At 49.4% G+C, this 15272-nt stretch overlaps 6 protein-coding genes across 6 annotated transcripts; 1 reads left to right on the top strand and 5 right to left on the bottom strand.

The window, feature by feature from the left end:
* Positions 1-330: 330 nt before the first annotated feature.
* On the bottom strand, positions 331-4129 carry HO173_000399 (uncharacterized protein; the record flags this gene model as incomplete). The annotated part of the gene is made up of 9 exons (XM_037302349.1): positions 331-1146; positions 1218-1325; positions 1373-1521; positions 1569-1704; positions 1754-2203; positions 2251-2367; positions 2420-3414; positions 3469-3642; positions 3784-4129. 9 exons carry the CDS (start codon positions 4127-4129, stop codon positions 331-333), a joined length of 3291 nt encoding a protein of 1096 aa, XP_037170928.1.
* A 608-nt stretch (positions 4130-4737) lies between these two features.
* HO173_000398 (uncharacterized protein) lies at positions 4738-6266 on the top strand (the record flags this gene model as incomplete). Its single annotated transcript, XM_037302348.1, has 3 exons — positions 4738-4759; positions 4831-6180; positions 6238-6266. 3 exons carry the CDS (start codon positions 4738-4740, stop codon positions 6264-6266), a joined length of 1401 nt encoding a protein of 466 aa, XP_037170927.1.
* A 565-nt stretch (positions 6267-6831) lies between these two features.
* HO173_000397 (uncharacterized protein) lies at positions 6832-9354 on the bottom strand (the record flags this gene model as incomplete). The annotated part of the gene is made up of 13 exons (XM_037302347.1): positions 6832-6907; positions 6972-7127; positions 7185-7306; positions 7454-7498; positions 7644-7684; positions 7767-7897; positions 7972-7996; positions 8217-8515; positions 8567-8821; positions 8882-9018; positions 9069-9113; positions 9169-9257; positions 9345-9354. 13 exons carry the CDS (start codon positions 9352-9354, stop codon positions 6832-6834), a joined length of 1431 nt encoding a protein of 476 aa, XP_037170926.1.
* A 768-nt stretch (positions 9355-10122) lies between these two features.
* HO173_000396 (uncharacterized protein) lies at positions 10123-11083 on the bottom strand (the record flags this gene model as incomplete). Its single annotated transcript, XM_037302346.1, has 2 exons — positions 10123-10457; positions 10507-11083. The coding sequence occupies 2 exons, from the start codon at positions 11081-11083 to the stop codon at positions 10123-10125; spliced, it is 912 nt and encodes a 303-aa protein (XP_037170925.1).
* A 1256-nt stretch (positions 11084-12339) lies between these two features.
* Positions 12340-12893, bottom strand: HO173_000395 (uncharacterized protein; the record flags this gene model as incomplete). The annotated part of the gene is made up of 2 exons (XM_037302345.1): positions 12340-12569; positions 12692-12893. 2 exons carry the CDS (start codon positions 12891-12893, stop codon positions 12340-12342), a joined length of 432 nt encoding a protein of 143 aa, XP_037170924.1.
* Positions 12894-12931: 38 nt separating this feature from the next.
* On the bottom strand, positions 12932-13638 carry HO173_000394 (uncharacterized protein; the record flags this gene model as incomplete). Its single annotated transcript, XM_037302344.1, has 2 exons — positions 12932-13356; positions 13542-13638. 2 exons carry the CDS (start codon positions 13636-13638, stop codon positions 12932-12934), a joined length of 522 nt encoding a protein of 173 aa, XP_037170923.1.
* Between the last annotated feature and the right edge of the window lie 1634 nt (positions 13639-15272).

The raw sequence follows: 15272 nt of genomic DNA, 5'->3' as shown, positions 1-15272 counted from the left end.
ACAACCGTTTCCGATTCCGCGGCAAGACATCCCGGACTGCGGCTTCGGGCCCCCATTTCGAACCTGCTTGATAGGAGTAGTAGTCTGGAGGCCTGCTGCCGGCTTGATGGAGATCGCTTTGGCGATGGATTGGCGCGACAAGCACATTTGGTACCGACGCGGTGGGATCTGGCTTGGTGAGCGCCGGGTTGATGGTGATGCGGTTCGTTCGTACAATAATCAAGTGGTTAGTGCATTGGTACGGCAGCGGAAAAGTTGGCGAAAGCGTCGGCCGAAAAACGCGTTGCGCTGTGAGAATACGTGCATTCCTTGAATCCTTCTTTCGACCGATTACCTATTCCATAAACATTCACTGAGCACCAACAGCTTGTCACCCAACTCCCTCCTACTCTTGATTTGCACCTCTCGTGCTCCACTCTCAATGCCATCTCTGTACCACAGCTCCACCAGCGCTTTCAATTCTTCAAGGTCAAATCCTTCCAATCCCTCTCCGCCACGGTCCTTTGCTCGCTCCACGATGCTGTCTGCACCCTCCAGGAAAAGATCATAGAAACGCGCACTGCGGTCAAGCTCATTACGATGGTCATCGCTGCTCGTCTCAATCGATTTTAGGTTTTGTGAAAGGACCAAGATATTGAGATGCATCCTGCCGCATCCGTGATCATTCATGCCTGCTGTGATCTGGAAAGCGTTGGAGACAAGTAAGGTATCGATGAGCAGAGCAAGACCATTGGTGATGAATTGTTGGGCTGGAGTGTCGAGATGTGTGGTCAGATTGTCGGCGAACGAGAGGAGGTCAGCGTTGAGGGAGAGAATCGAAGGATCCGGATCCTGAGCTCGCTGGGCGAGTAGGTAAGGCGCATGAAGTGTCCGAGTGAGCATGTGGATTACGCCTAGGCGTATGTCGATGTGGAGGGTCAAGAGGGCTGTACTAGCAAGCGTACGCATGGAGGCCAAGATGCTGTCGAAAGCTTCGACGGTTTCCTGGGTCATGGGGAGATATATAGGGGTATTTGGGTCGACGCGCTGGGGTGAACTGAGAAGGGATAATTGTCGTGTGTGCTGAGGCTTCGTTGAGTCGCGGTGTGATCGCGAAGACTCCGGGATAATGCGTCGAAGCTGCTGGAACTGGATTACAAGCCATTGCTGCAACAACTCAGTCAGTAGTGTGCTTCTGAAGCCACGCTTGTTTGTAAAAAAAAAAGAAAGACGCTTACCATGCTAGAGTACATTAAGCAGAGAGCTGTGACCGATCGTCGATCGGAGATAATATCGAATGGATCTAGCGGCTCCTCATTGGTCCTGGCGATGAGCAATTTGGCCTCCTAAGGACCGTCAGCGGAATGGATTGTCAAAGATGATCTGTCTATACCTTCTGGAAAAGATCGTGTTCTTCCTCTTCGACAACGCCTTTCAACAATTTCTCGGCAACTTCCCGAAAGTCTCCTGAGTCTGCCAATGCGGCTGCGGTCTTCAATCGCACCTCATCCTGTGCATGTAGCTGTGGCCTTCTGACCAGAGCTAGAGCTTTTTAGCTATACATCCGCAAGACCTGGGGGTTTGCATACCTCTGTAGCATTCACAGCATTTATCGTAATAAGCAACCATTTGTGTAATTATTAATTGCGTAGAAGCGAAATCAGGGGGTATAGTATCGAGCAATTTGCAGAAAGACTTAATTAACGTGGAGAAATGAAACGTGCCCTGAAGAAGTTAGCAAAGTCATCGAAGAAGAAGGCTATCGGCGACATGCTCTGAATATTGGCCGCACAACAGCGTGCTGGGACCATTGGGAATCTTTTTGAAACGCATCAAGCTCAGCGAACGACTGAGTACACGACTCCGTGACAGTCTCCTCGAGCTGAGGTTGGAACACATTAACGAGAAACTCATCAAGGAACGAGGTCAGTGTGCTCATCGCGATACCCGAGTCATGAGGGACGATATCTCTTAGTCGCTGGAGGAAGGACAACGATGGTGGGAGAAGAGAGCTAATGTTGAAGACATTGGGATCCACAAGCAGCTTGTGACTCGCAACCGGACCATCAGTGGTGACGTTGGTGTTATTATGCAAAACCCCAGACCGCCTCTGTGATTTAGAGACTAGCCCGGGTACAGAAGCCTGGAGTATTTGGTCAAGATCTCGTTGATCCGCGGCCAAATCGGCAGACTTCTGATCTATCTCGGACAATTTGAAGACACGCTTTAGTTGGTCAGCACTACCCTTGGATTCCGATGAACGATGAGTACCTTGTTTCTCTCTCGGTGATTCTTGTGGAACATGTTTGCTTCTGCGGCAGGCTGGCGACCAAGCCTATACGATGGATTTTCGTCCGTTGCCAAATAATCATGGAGCAAAGATCGCATCTAGATGTATCAGCGGAGATACAGGCTTTCTCTTCTGGGATACAAGTCCTACCTCACTTTGGTACAGTTTCCACATCTCTTTGAATCCCCTTGTCAGACTTTCGGGATGCCCTAGTCTTTCCCGCTTCACAATGCCTGCAACAACGTCATGAAATGCCCGATGTCCTTCAGCAATTGCTTCAAATTTGGAGAACAGTGTCCACAAAAGGTCATTGAGTATAACGCTCCCACCAGTCGTATCATTCCATGTGGATCCAAGAAGTTTTTTCTCGGGGTTAAGCGGCGCACGCTTATGCGCTGGGTGGCGCAGATCGACCTCTTGGTTGGTTCTATCGACAATGGCAAACAGCTCGACGGGAAGTCGCTGCTCCATGCGGTCAACCGCCACATCTAAATGGCCCAGCTTATTCAACGACTCGATGACCATGTGGATGTAGTGAAAGCTGTCGGTCTCCGGGTTTTGAGATGCATCGTCTTCCAGTGGCGAAGTCGTATCGAGATTGTCCAAGAATCGATACAAAGGCCTGCCCCAGGTGTTGGGTAACGACACCTTGCCTGTTTCGGATGCGCTAATGTTCGCCGAATCTCCAGTATATGGGTTCCAACGGTCTTGGCAATAAGGGGACTTCAAATAAAGATGATCATGGAGCTCCTCGATAAGTATGTCAGTCAACGAGGTCTCTTGGTTACTGAAATAAATCTGAAGATCTGTCAAGGCACCAATGTTTTCCATGTCGGATCTTCGTATGATCCTCAAGGCATCTTGTAGAAGATCAACAGCGGGTAGGAAATGCTTGTCTGATATCCGAGCGTCCAGCTTTTCAGGGACCAACTGTAGCTTCTCAATCTGTCCCAAGATCTGCAGCATATCGTCATATTTCTGCGAAGACGAGCCCAATCCTTTCAGCTCGGGTTTCGTGACCATTAGACTGGATTTTGCGCCTTGGACTGAGTCCCTCAATGACCGGACACGGCCTTGCGATGCTTGGATGCTGGCCTGTATCTTGTGAAAAGTTCCAATGGAGCTGTTGAAACCTTGATGGTGTTCTGAAAGTCTTCAGCCAATGCATAACGTATTCTAACCCAAGAGAAGAGTCTGACCGTTCACAATTGCCTTGAGCGCTTTCTGCAGGTGTCTATTTGTCCGTTGGAAGTCTTGGTAATCATTGCCGCGCCCAAGAGAGCTGTAGTCCATCAACTGCAGTGCGATATGGACAGGCACACAGTCATCCTTGGTTATGATATCCCAGTTTTCATGTATGTGGTCGAGAACTCCTGATTGTAGAAAAGCATCAGTCGTATGTGTAAATCATGGATCGGTATGCTTGTCAAAAGCAAGGTAGGGTCCAATTAGATGGCAAAAATGCGCCGAGTGTTTTCTGTTGCTCTTTTGTTTGGCGTCTAACAGTGACTAACCTTCAATCTGTCTGCCTCCTGGTCCACTGCCATGCTGCCTTGCACCGTTCTGACCACGCGCTCCTCTGTCACGACTCCTACTTGTATCATAACCGTCGATATCCCTTGTTCTCGATACCGATAGCCCCGTTCCTCCAGTTGAGTGATCGGTGCCTTGCCGTCGAAAGGAGGGTGGAGGTGGCTGAGCCTGGGGTTCTGCTGAGACCGAGGGAGCGCCGTCATAGAATCCTCCATAACCTCCAGCACGGCGTTGCCGGCTGCCTCCCAATGAATCGCTATCCTCTTGTAAATCTTCATAGCGATTGGTCCTGTAGCTGCCATTGGTGTAGCCGTTGCTATATGACATGGTAGGATATACGATCAAGGTTTAGTCGATGCCTGAGCATTGTCGAAACCTGTTTTCCCGAGGTGAATTCTTTTTAATTATGGGATTGCGGCCGACCTGACCTGCTCGCACACGAACAATTACTGGCACAAGTTTGAAACAGAATGCAACGACTGCTGGATGTTTCTAAGCTTGGCTGAGATCGACTAAGCCATAAGTATGGTAGCGCAATGCGCGTAGGTGGGTACTAGTAGGGGACGGCCCGTGGCCGTTCTCTTGGTGGTTCCTTAGTCGGAACTTGTGGGGATGAGAGTCAATTCGCTTAGGCACGAAGGGGAAAAAAAAAGAAACCCATGTTGTCGGTCTAACACCTAGGGATTGATCATCTTCATACAACAACCATCAATTTACTCCGAGTCCATATTGGACAAACCATACTTGAGATGGTATCTCTCACAAACGTTTATTTGGCTATCACCCTGCATCTTGGCTTGTAGTACCCCAACTTTGTTGTTAACATTGCCTAGGCACGACTCACCGAAACACCATATAACCTTGCTTTACTCCCCTTTCTCTTTCACAAATGTCATGTTGAGTGTCTTCACTTGGTCTGTTTCTACGCATCCATTATGACAGCTTTCCGAAAAACATGTCAGACCCCCTCTTTTCTCTATCTCTTTAATCTATTAATGTCATTGATTTCTGGCGTTAACAATGAGCAGTCTCCAGCGGTGGTCATGCTTCTCGATCAGCGTGTAGACAAACGAGGCAATACTCCGCCCCCGTGGACGGGTCCATTCCCGTGGCGAAACAGAAATATGTCCCTACAACAGGCACCTACCCCAAAGGATTCCTCGTTTCTGGCACCCATGTGGGTGTAAAAGCGTCCAACACACGCTTTCCAGACCTCGCACTCTTGACATCCGAAAGGCCGGCATCCGCTGCTGCAGTATTCACGCAGAACATTTTTCAAGCCGCCCCTGTCACAATTAGCCGAAACATCCTCCAGAAACGTTCCGGCGAGGGTATCAGATCCGTAATAATCAATTCCGGCTGCGCAAATGCCGTCACAGGGAAAGGCGGGCTCGAGGATGCTACTAGCATGGCGGCATCCCTTGATGGGCTACTACCCGACTCTTCGTCCCCGGACCGTACTCTCGTCATGTCCACTGGAGTAATTGGCCAACGCCTTCCCATCAAGAAGATTCTCCAGGCCGTGCCCAAAGCGGTGTCCAATCTCGAAAACACGCACGACTCATGGCTTACGACCGCCCGATCGATATGTACTACCGACACCTTCCCTAAACTCCTCTCCATGACATTCACCCTCCCCTCTTCTCCAACTATCACCTACTCAATAGCAGGAATGACCAAAGGTGCCGGCATGATCCATCCAAACATGGCCACGCTCCTCGGCATCCTTTGCACCGACGCTCCCATCCCAGCCTCAACCCTCCAACCTCTTCTCACCCACGCCGTCGAGCGCTCCTTCAACGCCATAAGCATAGACGGCAGCACAAGCACCAATGATACCCTCGCCGTCCTCGCTAATGGCGCCGCTGGCGGCCAGCCCGTCACTTCGCCTGCTTCAGAGGATGGAAGAGCAATGCAAAGGTTGCTCACAGACTTCACGCAGCAGCTCTCCCAACTAGTTGTGCGAGACGGCGAGGGAGCTACCAAATTCGTGCGAGTCAAGGTCATCAACTCACCCTCTTTCGCGGATACCAAACTCATAGCTTCATCTATCGCCCGTGATCCCTTGGTGAAAACAGCCCTCTACGGGAAAGACGCAAACTGGGGCCGAATTCTGTGCGCAATCGGCTACACACAAGGCCTTTCATCGTCAAAAACAGTCATTCCAGCCCGAACATCCGTAAGTTTTGTACCAACCGACGGGTCCGAGCCCCTCAAACTCGTCGTAAACGGGGAGCCCGAGGCCGTGGATGAGATGCGTGCGGCCCAGATCCTCGCCGAAGAGGACCTCGAAATACTCGTAGACCTGGGAGGCGGAGGGGACGGAACCGGTAAGGAAGAGGCGAGTTATTGGTTTTGCGATTTCAGCCACGAATACGGTGTGTTACGCCCCGTTTGGATCGCACCGTCTGGGGCCAGGGACTGACCGTGAACAGTGACAATAAATGGAGATTATCGGACTTGAGGTTGGAGGAGGGGGCCAGGTGGAACGGTCCTACCCGTGGTTTATTTTAGATCTCTGCTTGGATGCTGACGCTGATGCTGTAAATATGCACCGTGGGCGATGGACCGCGCACCAGGATATCGGGGTACGGACGGGATGTAGGTCTCTCGAATGAGACAGAAAGAGGGACATTGCCCATGAAACAACGATCCTCGCCAGAACATGCAACAGTAAATCCTGATATGATTGGACTACCGGCTTCGATCTCTTTGCAATTGGTCTAATATACCGTCGAGATCCCACTTGCAACAAGACACGGCGATTCTTCCTCAGCGATGACCGGATTCTCTAGATGTTTGCCCGCACACATATAAAGGTGAGAGCAGTGTCTGGGAATTTAGAACTATAATTCAGGCATCGATCCAGTCGTACATGTATATATACAGATGTATACCTCATCATATGCAAGCTTTTACCAGACCTTGGCCTCCATCTTCAACCACCTCCATAGTCTCTTCCCCACATACTCTTTTCCTCCATACGTCGGATGATCTGTAAACATGGGGAATCCAAAGACTTCATCTTTTCACCCCATCACCATCCCCTTCAGCCCTGCCATATCACCTTCCTTCGCGGCAATTTCGAAATACCCGTAGATAATGCTGCCATCCAGTCAGTTCAAATCATCAAACATTTGCAACATAGCAAGATTGGGACAGTACGCACGTCACGGCTAGTAGTATACCCGTCCCTGAGCCTAGAGCACCCATAAGATCACTGGCGACGGACAGAGCACCGATACACGCTCCGCCGAATGCTGCCGCAGTAGGGATGATCCTCTTGAGCTCTCTGTACATGCTCTGTTCCCTGTGACCCGCCATGCTAATAGCGCGTTTGTCAGCTTGCCGCCATCCACGGGCATCTACCGGCGGTACTCACACTAGCCCTTGTTCCTTGAGCTGCTTTGCTACATCTCGGGGTGCAGAGCCGCTGACTTCGATCCAGGTCTTCGAAAAGATAGCGCAGGCGGTCAACATAAATACGATATAGATTGCAGTCTTCTGCAATGGGGCAGCATCTCCAGTCAGTAACTTCCTTGAGACTGTGTCGTGGAACAGTTTCGGGAGTTTTTTCCAAACTCCCCAACTGTGTTTCATGACTCAAAACATGACATGTTTTAGGGATTTGGAGTTGGAGAAGTTGCTTACAACGGGATCAAGGATTGCTTCCGTAAAGTTGAGTGGTGGGGACATCTGCAGATTTTCCAAGTCAGCACTCCATTCTAGACTGAGATTAGGACGTGAGAATTATCAGAGGAGTAAGAATACACTCAAAACATGCATTAGAACTCAAAATGCTGTAGGTTTGAGGGGGGAACACTCCGAAGAGTAGACTTACATAATAGGCAATCCCAGAGCTAGCATAGAGCTGAGCGCTGCCTGATCTCTGGTCAGTCAAGTGCGAACCCAGCCGATTACAAGGTATGAATGTGTCAATGTGGAAAGAGCTATATGTACATACCTTCTCTTGGTTCCCAGACTCCAAGCAACTTGACAAGGAGGTTTTCACTGAATCTAGAGTACAACATCTGCGACATGAGGAAAATGTTGGAGCTGAGCGCCGACTGTAACATGATGGGCATGTTAGAGGTGCTATCCAAGAAATTTAGTTAGCGTGCTTTCCAAGATTGTCTTTTGAGGCATAAAGAAGTGAGGGAAATTCGTACTAGAACAATCGGATTGGATAGGAACCTACGCAGATTTCGGAGTCAGCATGGTTCTTTTTAGGTGATGAACTGAGAAAGAGACACGTTTGAGGAGTAGAAGAAAAAAAATTCGCTGCCGAAATATGTCGTTTCTTTCACCCAAGAAGATAATTCTGGAAAATGATGTAGCTTTCTGCTCTCGAAATATAAAGTTTGACGCCCAATTTAATATCGAATAGAAAGGATGTACTTTGAAAGGTACGTACCACGCATTCCGCGCTGTCGTGAGCTCTTGACTGGTATTTCTACGCGGAACCCCTGGAGGTAGATCACCGCGGCAAAGACCACCAAGGTTGCAAGTAGGTTCATGATATTGGGAAGATTCTGGCGATAAAACGCCTCTTGCAACGCTCGCTGCTTGTCTGGCCATGTGAGGAGGAGGTGGAAGAGTGCAATGACAGCGCCTTCAAACTCAGGACCACGGCCTGTGTTGATGGTCGTGGGAGAAAAAGCTTTCCAAACTATGGATTCACAAATATTCGTAGCGATGAACAGAGAAATGCCGCTACAGATTCATTAGCAATTAGACCATAGTATTCCAAGGAGCACCGTTTACCTTCCTAATCCGTAGCCCTTCTGCAACAGCTCGTCTAGAAGAATAACGATGAGACCACTAAGGCACAACTGGACTATAAGTAAAACGCAGACGCCCGCGCCCAAATCGGCCGGTTGGCCGTAGAGACCCGTCAGCACGAACACCATGGCCTGACCAAAGGATAGGATGAGCGCGAATAGCTTTTGGGCAGTCTGGTAGAGTTCTCGGTCCGTCTTCAGATCCAAGTTCACATCAATGAGGTGGGTGCCTGCAAGACTGTCCGTTGATTTTAGCAGTTGTTCAGGCGCAGATCAAGACCTTCGCGCAAAATCTTACAGCTGAAAAACCATGCCCGAAGAAATTATCGGCGTTGTACCAAGTTCCATAAGAGTTCCACGGTTGCTGGCCAGCATCATGCGAAGCCAGTAGAGAGGATCCGAAGTATCAGAGGATACTATACCGTAAAGAGGCATCTAGCCAGATGTTAGATCTACCACCTCAGCGGCCTCCGTGATCAACGTACCTGACTCATCACGAGAAATATTAAGAGGGTCAGGCCCGTCCACATCTATCCATTTTTAGCTTCCATATCCTCCTACGCTGAGCTCAGGGCATTGTCTCACGAGCTTCTGGTTGAAAGGGGTTTTGGTTTCTGGAGCCGACACTTCGGGAAGCAAAGGAGTGAAAGGCTTGATCAGGTCGAGGAACCGTACTGTAGCAGAAGACGTCAGCAATTGCTGGTGATTGACAACAGATGTACAGAGCGAGTTGGATGCTAAGGGCAGGGAAGAGGACTGACGGCCGCTCATCTTTGCAAGGTCGCCGCAGAGCGGACTTCAGCTATTGAAGTATTCCGATGGGTGGCCGATAGTTCCAGCTTCGCGTCACTTCTAGCGATGTGCTGTCCGAATGGTTGTGGCAGGGTGGTAAAAGAATGTCTGTATACAAAACCGTGGTGGTCGTGGGATTTTAGAGAGGACACATTTCGGATCGCGCTAATCCTTAGAAGGCATCTAGAGCTGCCAAGCCCAGAATACGGCAGTCTTAATATCACATCATGCACGTTTTATGGCGCAAGACTTCTTCCACTTGTGAAGTCAGGCAAACCAGTGTATAGATGTTTTCTACTGTAAGACATGAGCTGTGTACGCCCCTGGAAAGGGCGTTCTCATCAGCTTTAGACGCCGTAGTATTCCCAACTGCAGTTCGAACCATCATCATTCGAAATGTGAGAAAAGAAAGACCTACCACCCAGGGCCGCCGACGCCTAGTTAAATAAAACTACTAATGCCGTAGGAAGCATGTGAATGTGTTTCGTGAAACGAGCAAGCCAGAATCGAAGTAGTAGAGGAGCAAATCGGTTATCTCGTAGCAGCGTAGGTGAAGCATATACACGCGAGGATCGGATTCAAAGCTGAGGACACCGGCCAAAGGCATACCACAAGCGTCGGACTATCAATTAATGACCAATGCTTGGGTAATTACGGCGAGTGTTGGTGTCGTGGTAGGCTTCGTTAGTAGTAGTATGCGATGAATCATATCAATACTACCGCACTGACTGTGCCTTAACGAGTAGTTCAGGTTTCGCCGTCGTCAGTGCCACCACCGTCCTCATCTTTCGGCTCCAAGCCAGCGTTCTGACAGGCCGTCCTCCAACGCGCAACTTCTCCATGCGTGCGTTGTAGCTCGTCTTTCAATCTGTCGACACTGGAGCTCAGTTCCGAAATGGCCTGATCTGTCAACAGCTTCTCGAGTGTCCATTTCTCAATGTTTCGTGTCTCATTGTCCTTCAGCTGTGTAATGTACTCGACGCCGCGTTGTAATATCGAGCCCTTGTTTTTCTCGCAGCCCGGGACTATCTTTGCGAGCTCGTTGATGCCTTCATTGATGGTTTCTCGACGTCTTCGTTCCACTATTGATTTGGTAAGTCCAGATCTTGATTGAGCTACTCGACTACTCACCTTCCTTGTGGTTGTCTCTTCGGACTTTGTGCCACTCCTCTGATCCTACAGGGGGCTTCCCGCCATTATCCGCATCCTGTCCGTGTGCGGCAGCCCCACCTTGATAGGCGTCAAGGTTGTATGGAGTCCCTTGGGTGTGATGGGCTTGACCCTCATCTGACCCTCCGCCCATATCAAACGAAGAATCCAATTGCCGGTCCGGATCGGTGCCAGAGCCTGAGTTAGAGAATGAAAAGTCCGTGGGCTGCGGTACCGTTAATTGAGGCATACTCGCAGCAAGTGCTGCAGCTGCTGTAGTGGGAGCCGCATTGGCATTGACATTGGCAATGTGTCGAGAGAGCTGCTCAGACATGCTGGCAAAGTCGTGGTTATTCGAGTCGTTGGAGTATGGATCGTGCGAGGAACTCGAGGTATCTTGTCCGTTCCCATGAACGTTGTTTGAAGCAGGTGCATGTCGTGAGCCAGGCTGCCTCACGCTACCAGTGTGGTCCGAAGATTCGCGTTTCCTCTTATTGGATGACTTGTGGTGGTGGACGTGCTGCATACCCTCGTGGTCAGGATAGCCGCGTGTAGACATTTAGGCAATCAGAGTGAAAGGCGGCCGGTGGATTTGGGAGCGGAGAAGGAGTCTAATTGAGAGAATCAGTATCGCTAGGCTCGGTAGCGCTACCACGACTATGGTTACCGGTTGATGCTCTTAACACCAGAATCTGCCGGCTTGCTAAGTACCAGGACCGACAGGCCAAGACAAACAAACACCTGCTTTGCACAGCGTTCCTCTTACACTGGAGCCTCTTACGACTGTCGACCGTGGAATGAAGTGATTGTTGGATCCGTGATCTCGAGGCTGATGAGCGATTCTCGTCTCGTTCATGTAAGACTCAAGGTGCTCGTGGTGGAGCGCGATTGAGGAGCAGTGAAGTAGGTCCCGATGGAACTGTTGACAGCCATGGTCAGCGGGTCTCAACACGCGGTCATGTGCAAAGAAAGCATCACGAGGCAAGTGAGCGCGATACCGAAATCAAAATGCTCTAAACAATCCATGTCTTATCTCACAACTCTCGAGCATCATGGCGTCATTATAGCACCGGTCTACCCTTGGCAAATATGTACAGGAAGCCTTTGTCATGGATGGATAGGTCACAGAATGTTGCACTTGTAGTATGGCAGCACAGCATCCAGCGAGACTTCTTGGTCCAGAACCTTGGAGGATGCCAGCGAAGGATACACAACGAATTCGTCGGTGAGTACATCATGCAACAGACAATGGGGTAGTGCTGGATCGACAGAGTGGGGGGTTACTCACTTGGTGGATCACGCGCTTGGTGGTCGAGTCCTGAGATCAAAGTCACGGGATTCAAGGTGGGGTGCAAAACCCTGGGGCATGTCTCGGCACGGAATTTGGAGGAGCGAAATTGGCGTGTGATCACTTCTGAAAGATGTTTGCTTTTTCAACACTCCTTTTCCCCTACGATATGGACCGTATGTACGAAGTGATTTTCAACGAATCGAACAAGGTCACATGTTGCCTTTCTCGACGGTCTCTTGGGGTTCTGTGATTGGCTCGAACGTTCGACAAATTGACTAAGAATTTGACTACAGTGCGGGGCCTTGAGAGTGGTGTGCACGAACTCCTACCTTACTAGAGGAAGATAGACACCAAGCGTGAGCTCCGAAACATCAAAGTGGTGTAAATACAGGTCTAGATTTTCCGGCTTAATGCTTATGCGAGTCATCTCAAGACGCGGGCCGTTTGCTTCGCACTAGGCGCCGGTCACCGTCTCATTAAAGCGTGGTGTAGTTGCACCTCAATGAGCACAAATATGCATACGGTTAAAGGAGAAATTGATCCAGATATGCCTCTAACCAGTTGTTGAACTCCGAGGGACTTTCCAAGTTGATCATGTGCGCGATGTCGAACTCTTTCAGCTTCGCGCCAGGTATTCGTTGAGCAGCGTATTTCATTGCTTCATTCGTGCTGGTCTCATCGTACCTTCCATATGCCACCATGCTTGGGACGCTGATGTCGGACAGTCTTCCTGCTGCGGCTGGCTTGAGGTCCTCTACGTGAATATTGGGGTTAGCAAGACAAGTCCCACAAGTAGAAAGGTCCTCTTGCTCCCAAAACATGTCTTGGGACTCAATTTCAATCAAACGAAGAGGATCAGCTCCGAAATGTACGTACCAGCAGGAATTGCGGAGCCTTCGTTCCCTGCGATCTCTCGTTGAGCTATCATTCTATACCAGTCAAAGAGTTTGTCTGCTACCACTCTCGAAAGCCGACCGTCGTTATGACTTTGAGTACCTCGACCCCAAATCATCACATTCATCATCGCAGCGCTGTGAGCGTCTCCTTTACCTATAAAATCGTCATAGCGTTCAAACATTGAAATTTCCTGCGTGGTATCGGCGAAGTCAAAGCCCCCTAGTCCACCCGCGCATAAAACAAGCCCGGCAATGAGATGCGGAGGTTGCAAAGCGAAGTCGACAGCGTGATCTGTCTCATGTCAGGCGAATCCAATATAGTCTTGTTGAGATCCGTACTCGCGCCTCGACTCAGTCCGATCACTACGAATTTATCATCAATAGCTGCACGGCCTCTGCAAAGACTATACTCTTTTATAACCGCCAGTGCATGATCATGATGCTTCACAGCAGGAGTGCAGCCTCTCTGGACATAGCTCTCACTGGGTAGCGGCTGGCCATATCCGAGCAGGTCGAATCTTAGCAAATACCAACCTCTAGCTGTGTAGTATATTACTTGCTCATCCCATCTGCAGAAGATGAGTTTGGACGGATTCTCGGTCTGGGAATCGGGTTTGCTGACACTGTATGGTCTGAGACACCCGACTACAGCAATTCAGAATCAGCATTCCCTTTTGCAGACGCGTTCTTGAGTTTGAAGGACTTTCCGAGGAGTAGACCATGTGTACATACTCCTCAAACTTGTCTTTGGACTCGAAAAGGAATAAAAAGTGGAAGACATGAACCAGAAAGGGTGGTTACATGAATCAATAGCAATACTGGGCGTGGACGAGGGCCGCTGTCGGCGCTGTCCTCGTGGTCCACTGGGGGATCGTATTTCCAGAAGAGCCGGCCTTCATCGACTTCAATAAAGCCTGTTTTGGCCATTGCGAGAGTCGTGGGTAGTAAGATAATGGGTTAAAAGTGAGAAGTCGTGAATAGAGGGAACCTCGAATATTCAAGTCCCACTGCGGCTAGTTTGCCAGTTCAGACCGACGAGAATTTGTTTTCCCCCCGGTTTAACGCTCAAAATGTAGTGATCCTCATGCAACGATCTGTGGGACTTGCGACGGTTCAACTCCTTGCCTTCCAAGGTTTCCCTCCACCACCTCTATTCATGCGTCATGATCTAAAGGATTAATGTCAAGGCTCCGTTCTGGGGCAAATTACAAAATCATACCCCAAACTGTGGGATTCTTACAAATTCATACCCCATCTTACACTCTCATACCCCAATGGGGTATGAATTTGTAAGATACCATTAATAGGGGTATGATTTTGTAAGTTACCATAGTAACCTGGAATTATTATCTTTTTCTCGCGGGTAGCGTTAGCATCAAATAGGGACGGAGTTTTGGGGTAAGATTTCGGGGCGTAATGGGGTAGGTAGGTAGCATAATACCCGCCTTGAGCCGGTAACCCGATAGCCTATTAGCAGCCCGAGTTACCGCTAGACTAAAAAGCTATACCCGGGGGTATCTTATCTATAGCGTGAAGTGTAGACACCCCCAGGTATAGCTTTTTAGCCTCTCAGCCGGTGTAAGGATAACTAAATCTACAAGTTGATGGTATCTTATATTTTCATACTCCAAGAAATGGTAACTTACAAATTCATACCCCAAGGACTGGCAACTTACAGATTCATACCCCATTTTTTTGGTGAGGGGTATGAAAATGTAAGATGGGGTATGAATTTGTAAGAATCCCATAGCCGTTCTGGCATGCACAAGCATCAAGGCGGGCAGCTGCAAAGAGTCGTCCCAAGACGGATGATATGTGTGAGGGTTACTCGTAGTAATTGGTACTGAATGCCACACTTGGCTCAGAATTTCGACAGCTGGAGCAGAAAAAGAAGAAAATTAATTGACTGGGGGACGAAACGACGCCGAAGTTTCTTTTTTCAGGGGCAGAGGCCGCTCTCAGCGCCTCGTCGGAGATGACTTTCACTTTCCCGCCCTTCTCTCTCTCTCCCTCCAACACGCCTGATTTGCTTGACAAATTTATCTAAGGTAAACAAGGTATCTATTCCATGAGATTAAGGGACAGCAAGGCTTGTGGAAGGAGCCAGCATGCTGATAATAATTGAGGGGTCATCGTCTCAGGTCAACCAGAATCGCTGACCGTGCGGCGATGCTGCATGCACTGGTATCAGATACCATGGCCGCTCACTCCGTCTCCTTTTCTACTTCCTCCCTCTTTCAATCCTTTCGCGAATCCTCTTTCTTTGCCTCTTGAGCTTCCCACTGTCCTTTGTGATTGGTCTATTTGCTTTTGGTCACTTTTTCGCTGTTCGAATACCACGGTCATTACCTTGTCATCAAGCCTTCAATTCTTCTCCTTCATTTACAATCAGGCAGTGCCTGTAAATATATCATTTGTCCCTCAAGGCAAATTTCGTTTCACCGTTCTAAATCAACATGGTCAGTCCTGTTGTTCTCACTCTTTGTTTAGCTCTTCAAGCGCTGGCCCGTCCGCAAGGCCCTTGGCAAGGTCCCCCACAGGTCCGCCCTCAAGGTCCATGG

The sequence above is a fragment of the Letharia columbiana genome (assembly GCF_014066305.1).
Source record: "Letharia columbiana isolate WasteWater2 chromosome Unknown Sc0000000_s0, whole genome shotgun sequence".
In the NCBI taxonomy this organism is placed as follows: Eukaryota; Fungi; Ascomycota; class Lecanoromycetes; order Lecanorales; family Parmeliaceae; genus Letharia; species Letharia columbiana.
The sequence above is the reverse complement of the archived record's forward strand: the minus strand, read 5'-3'. Positions and strand labels throughout refer to the sequence as shown.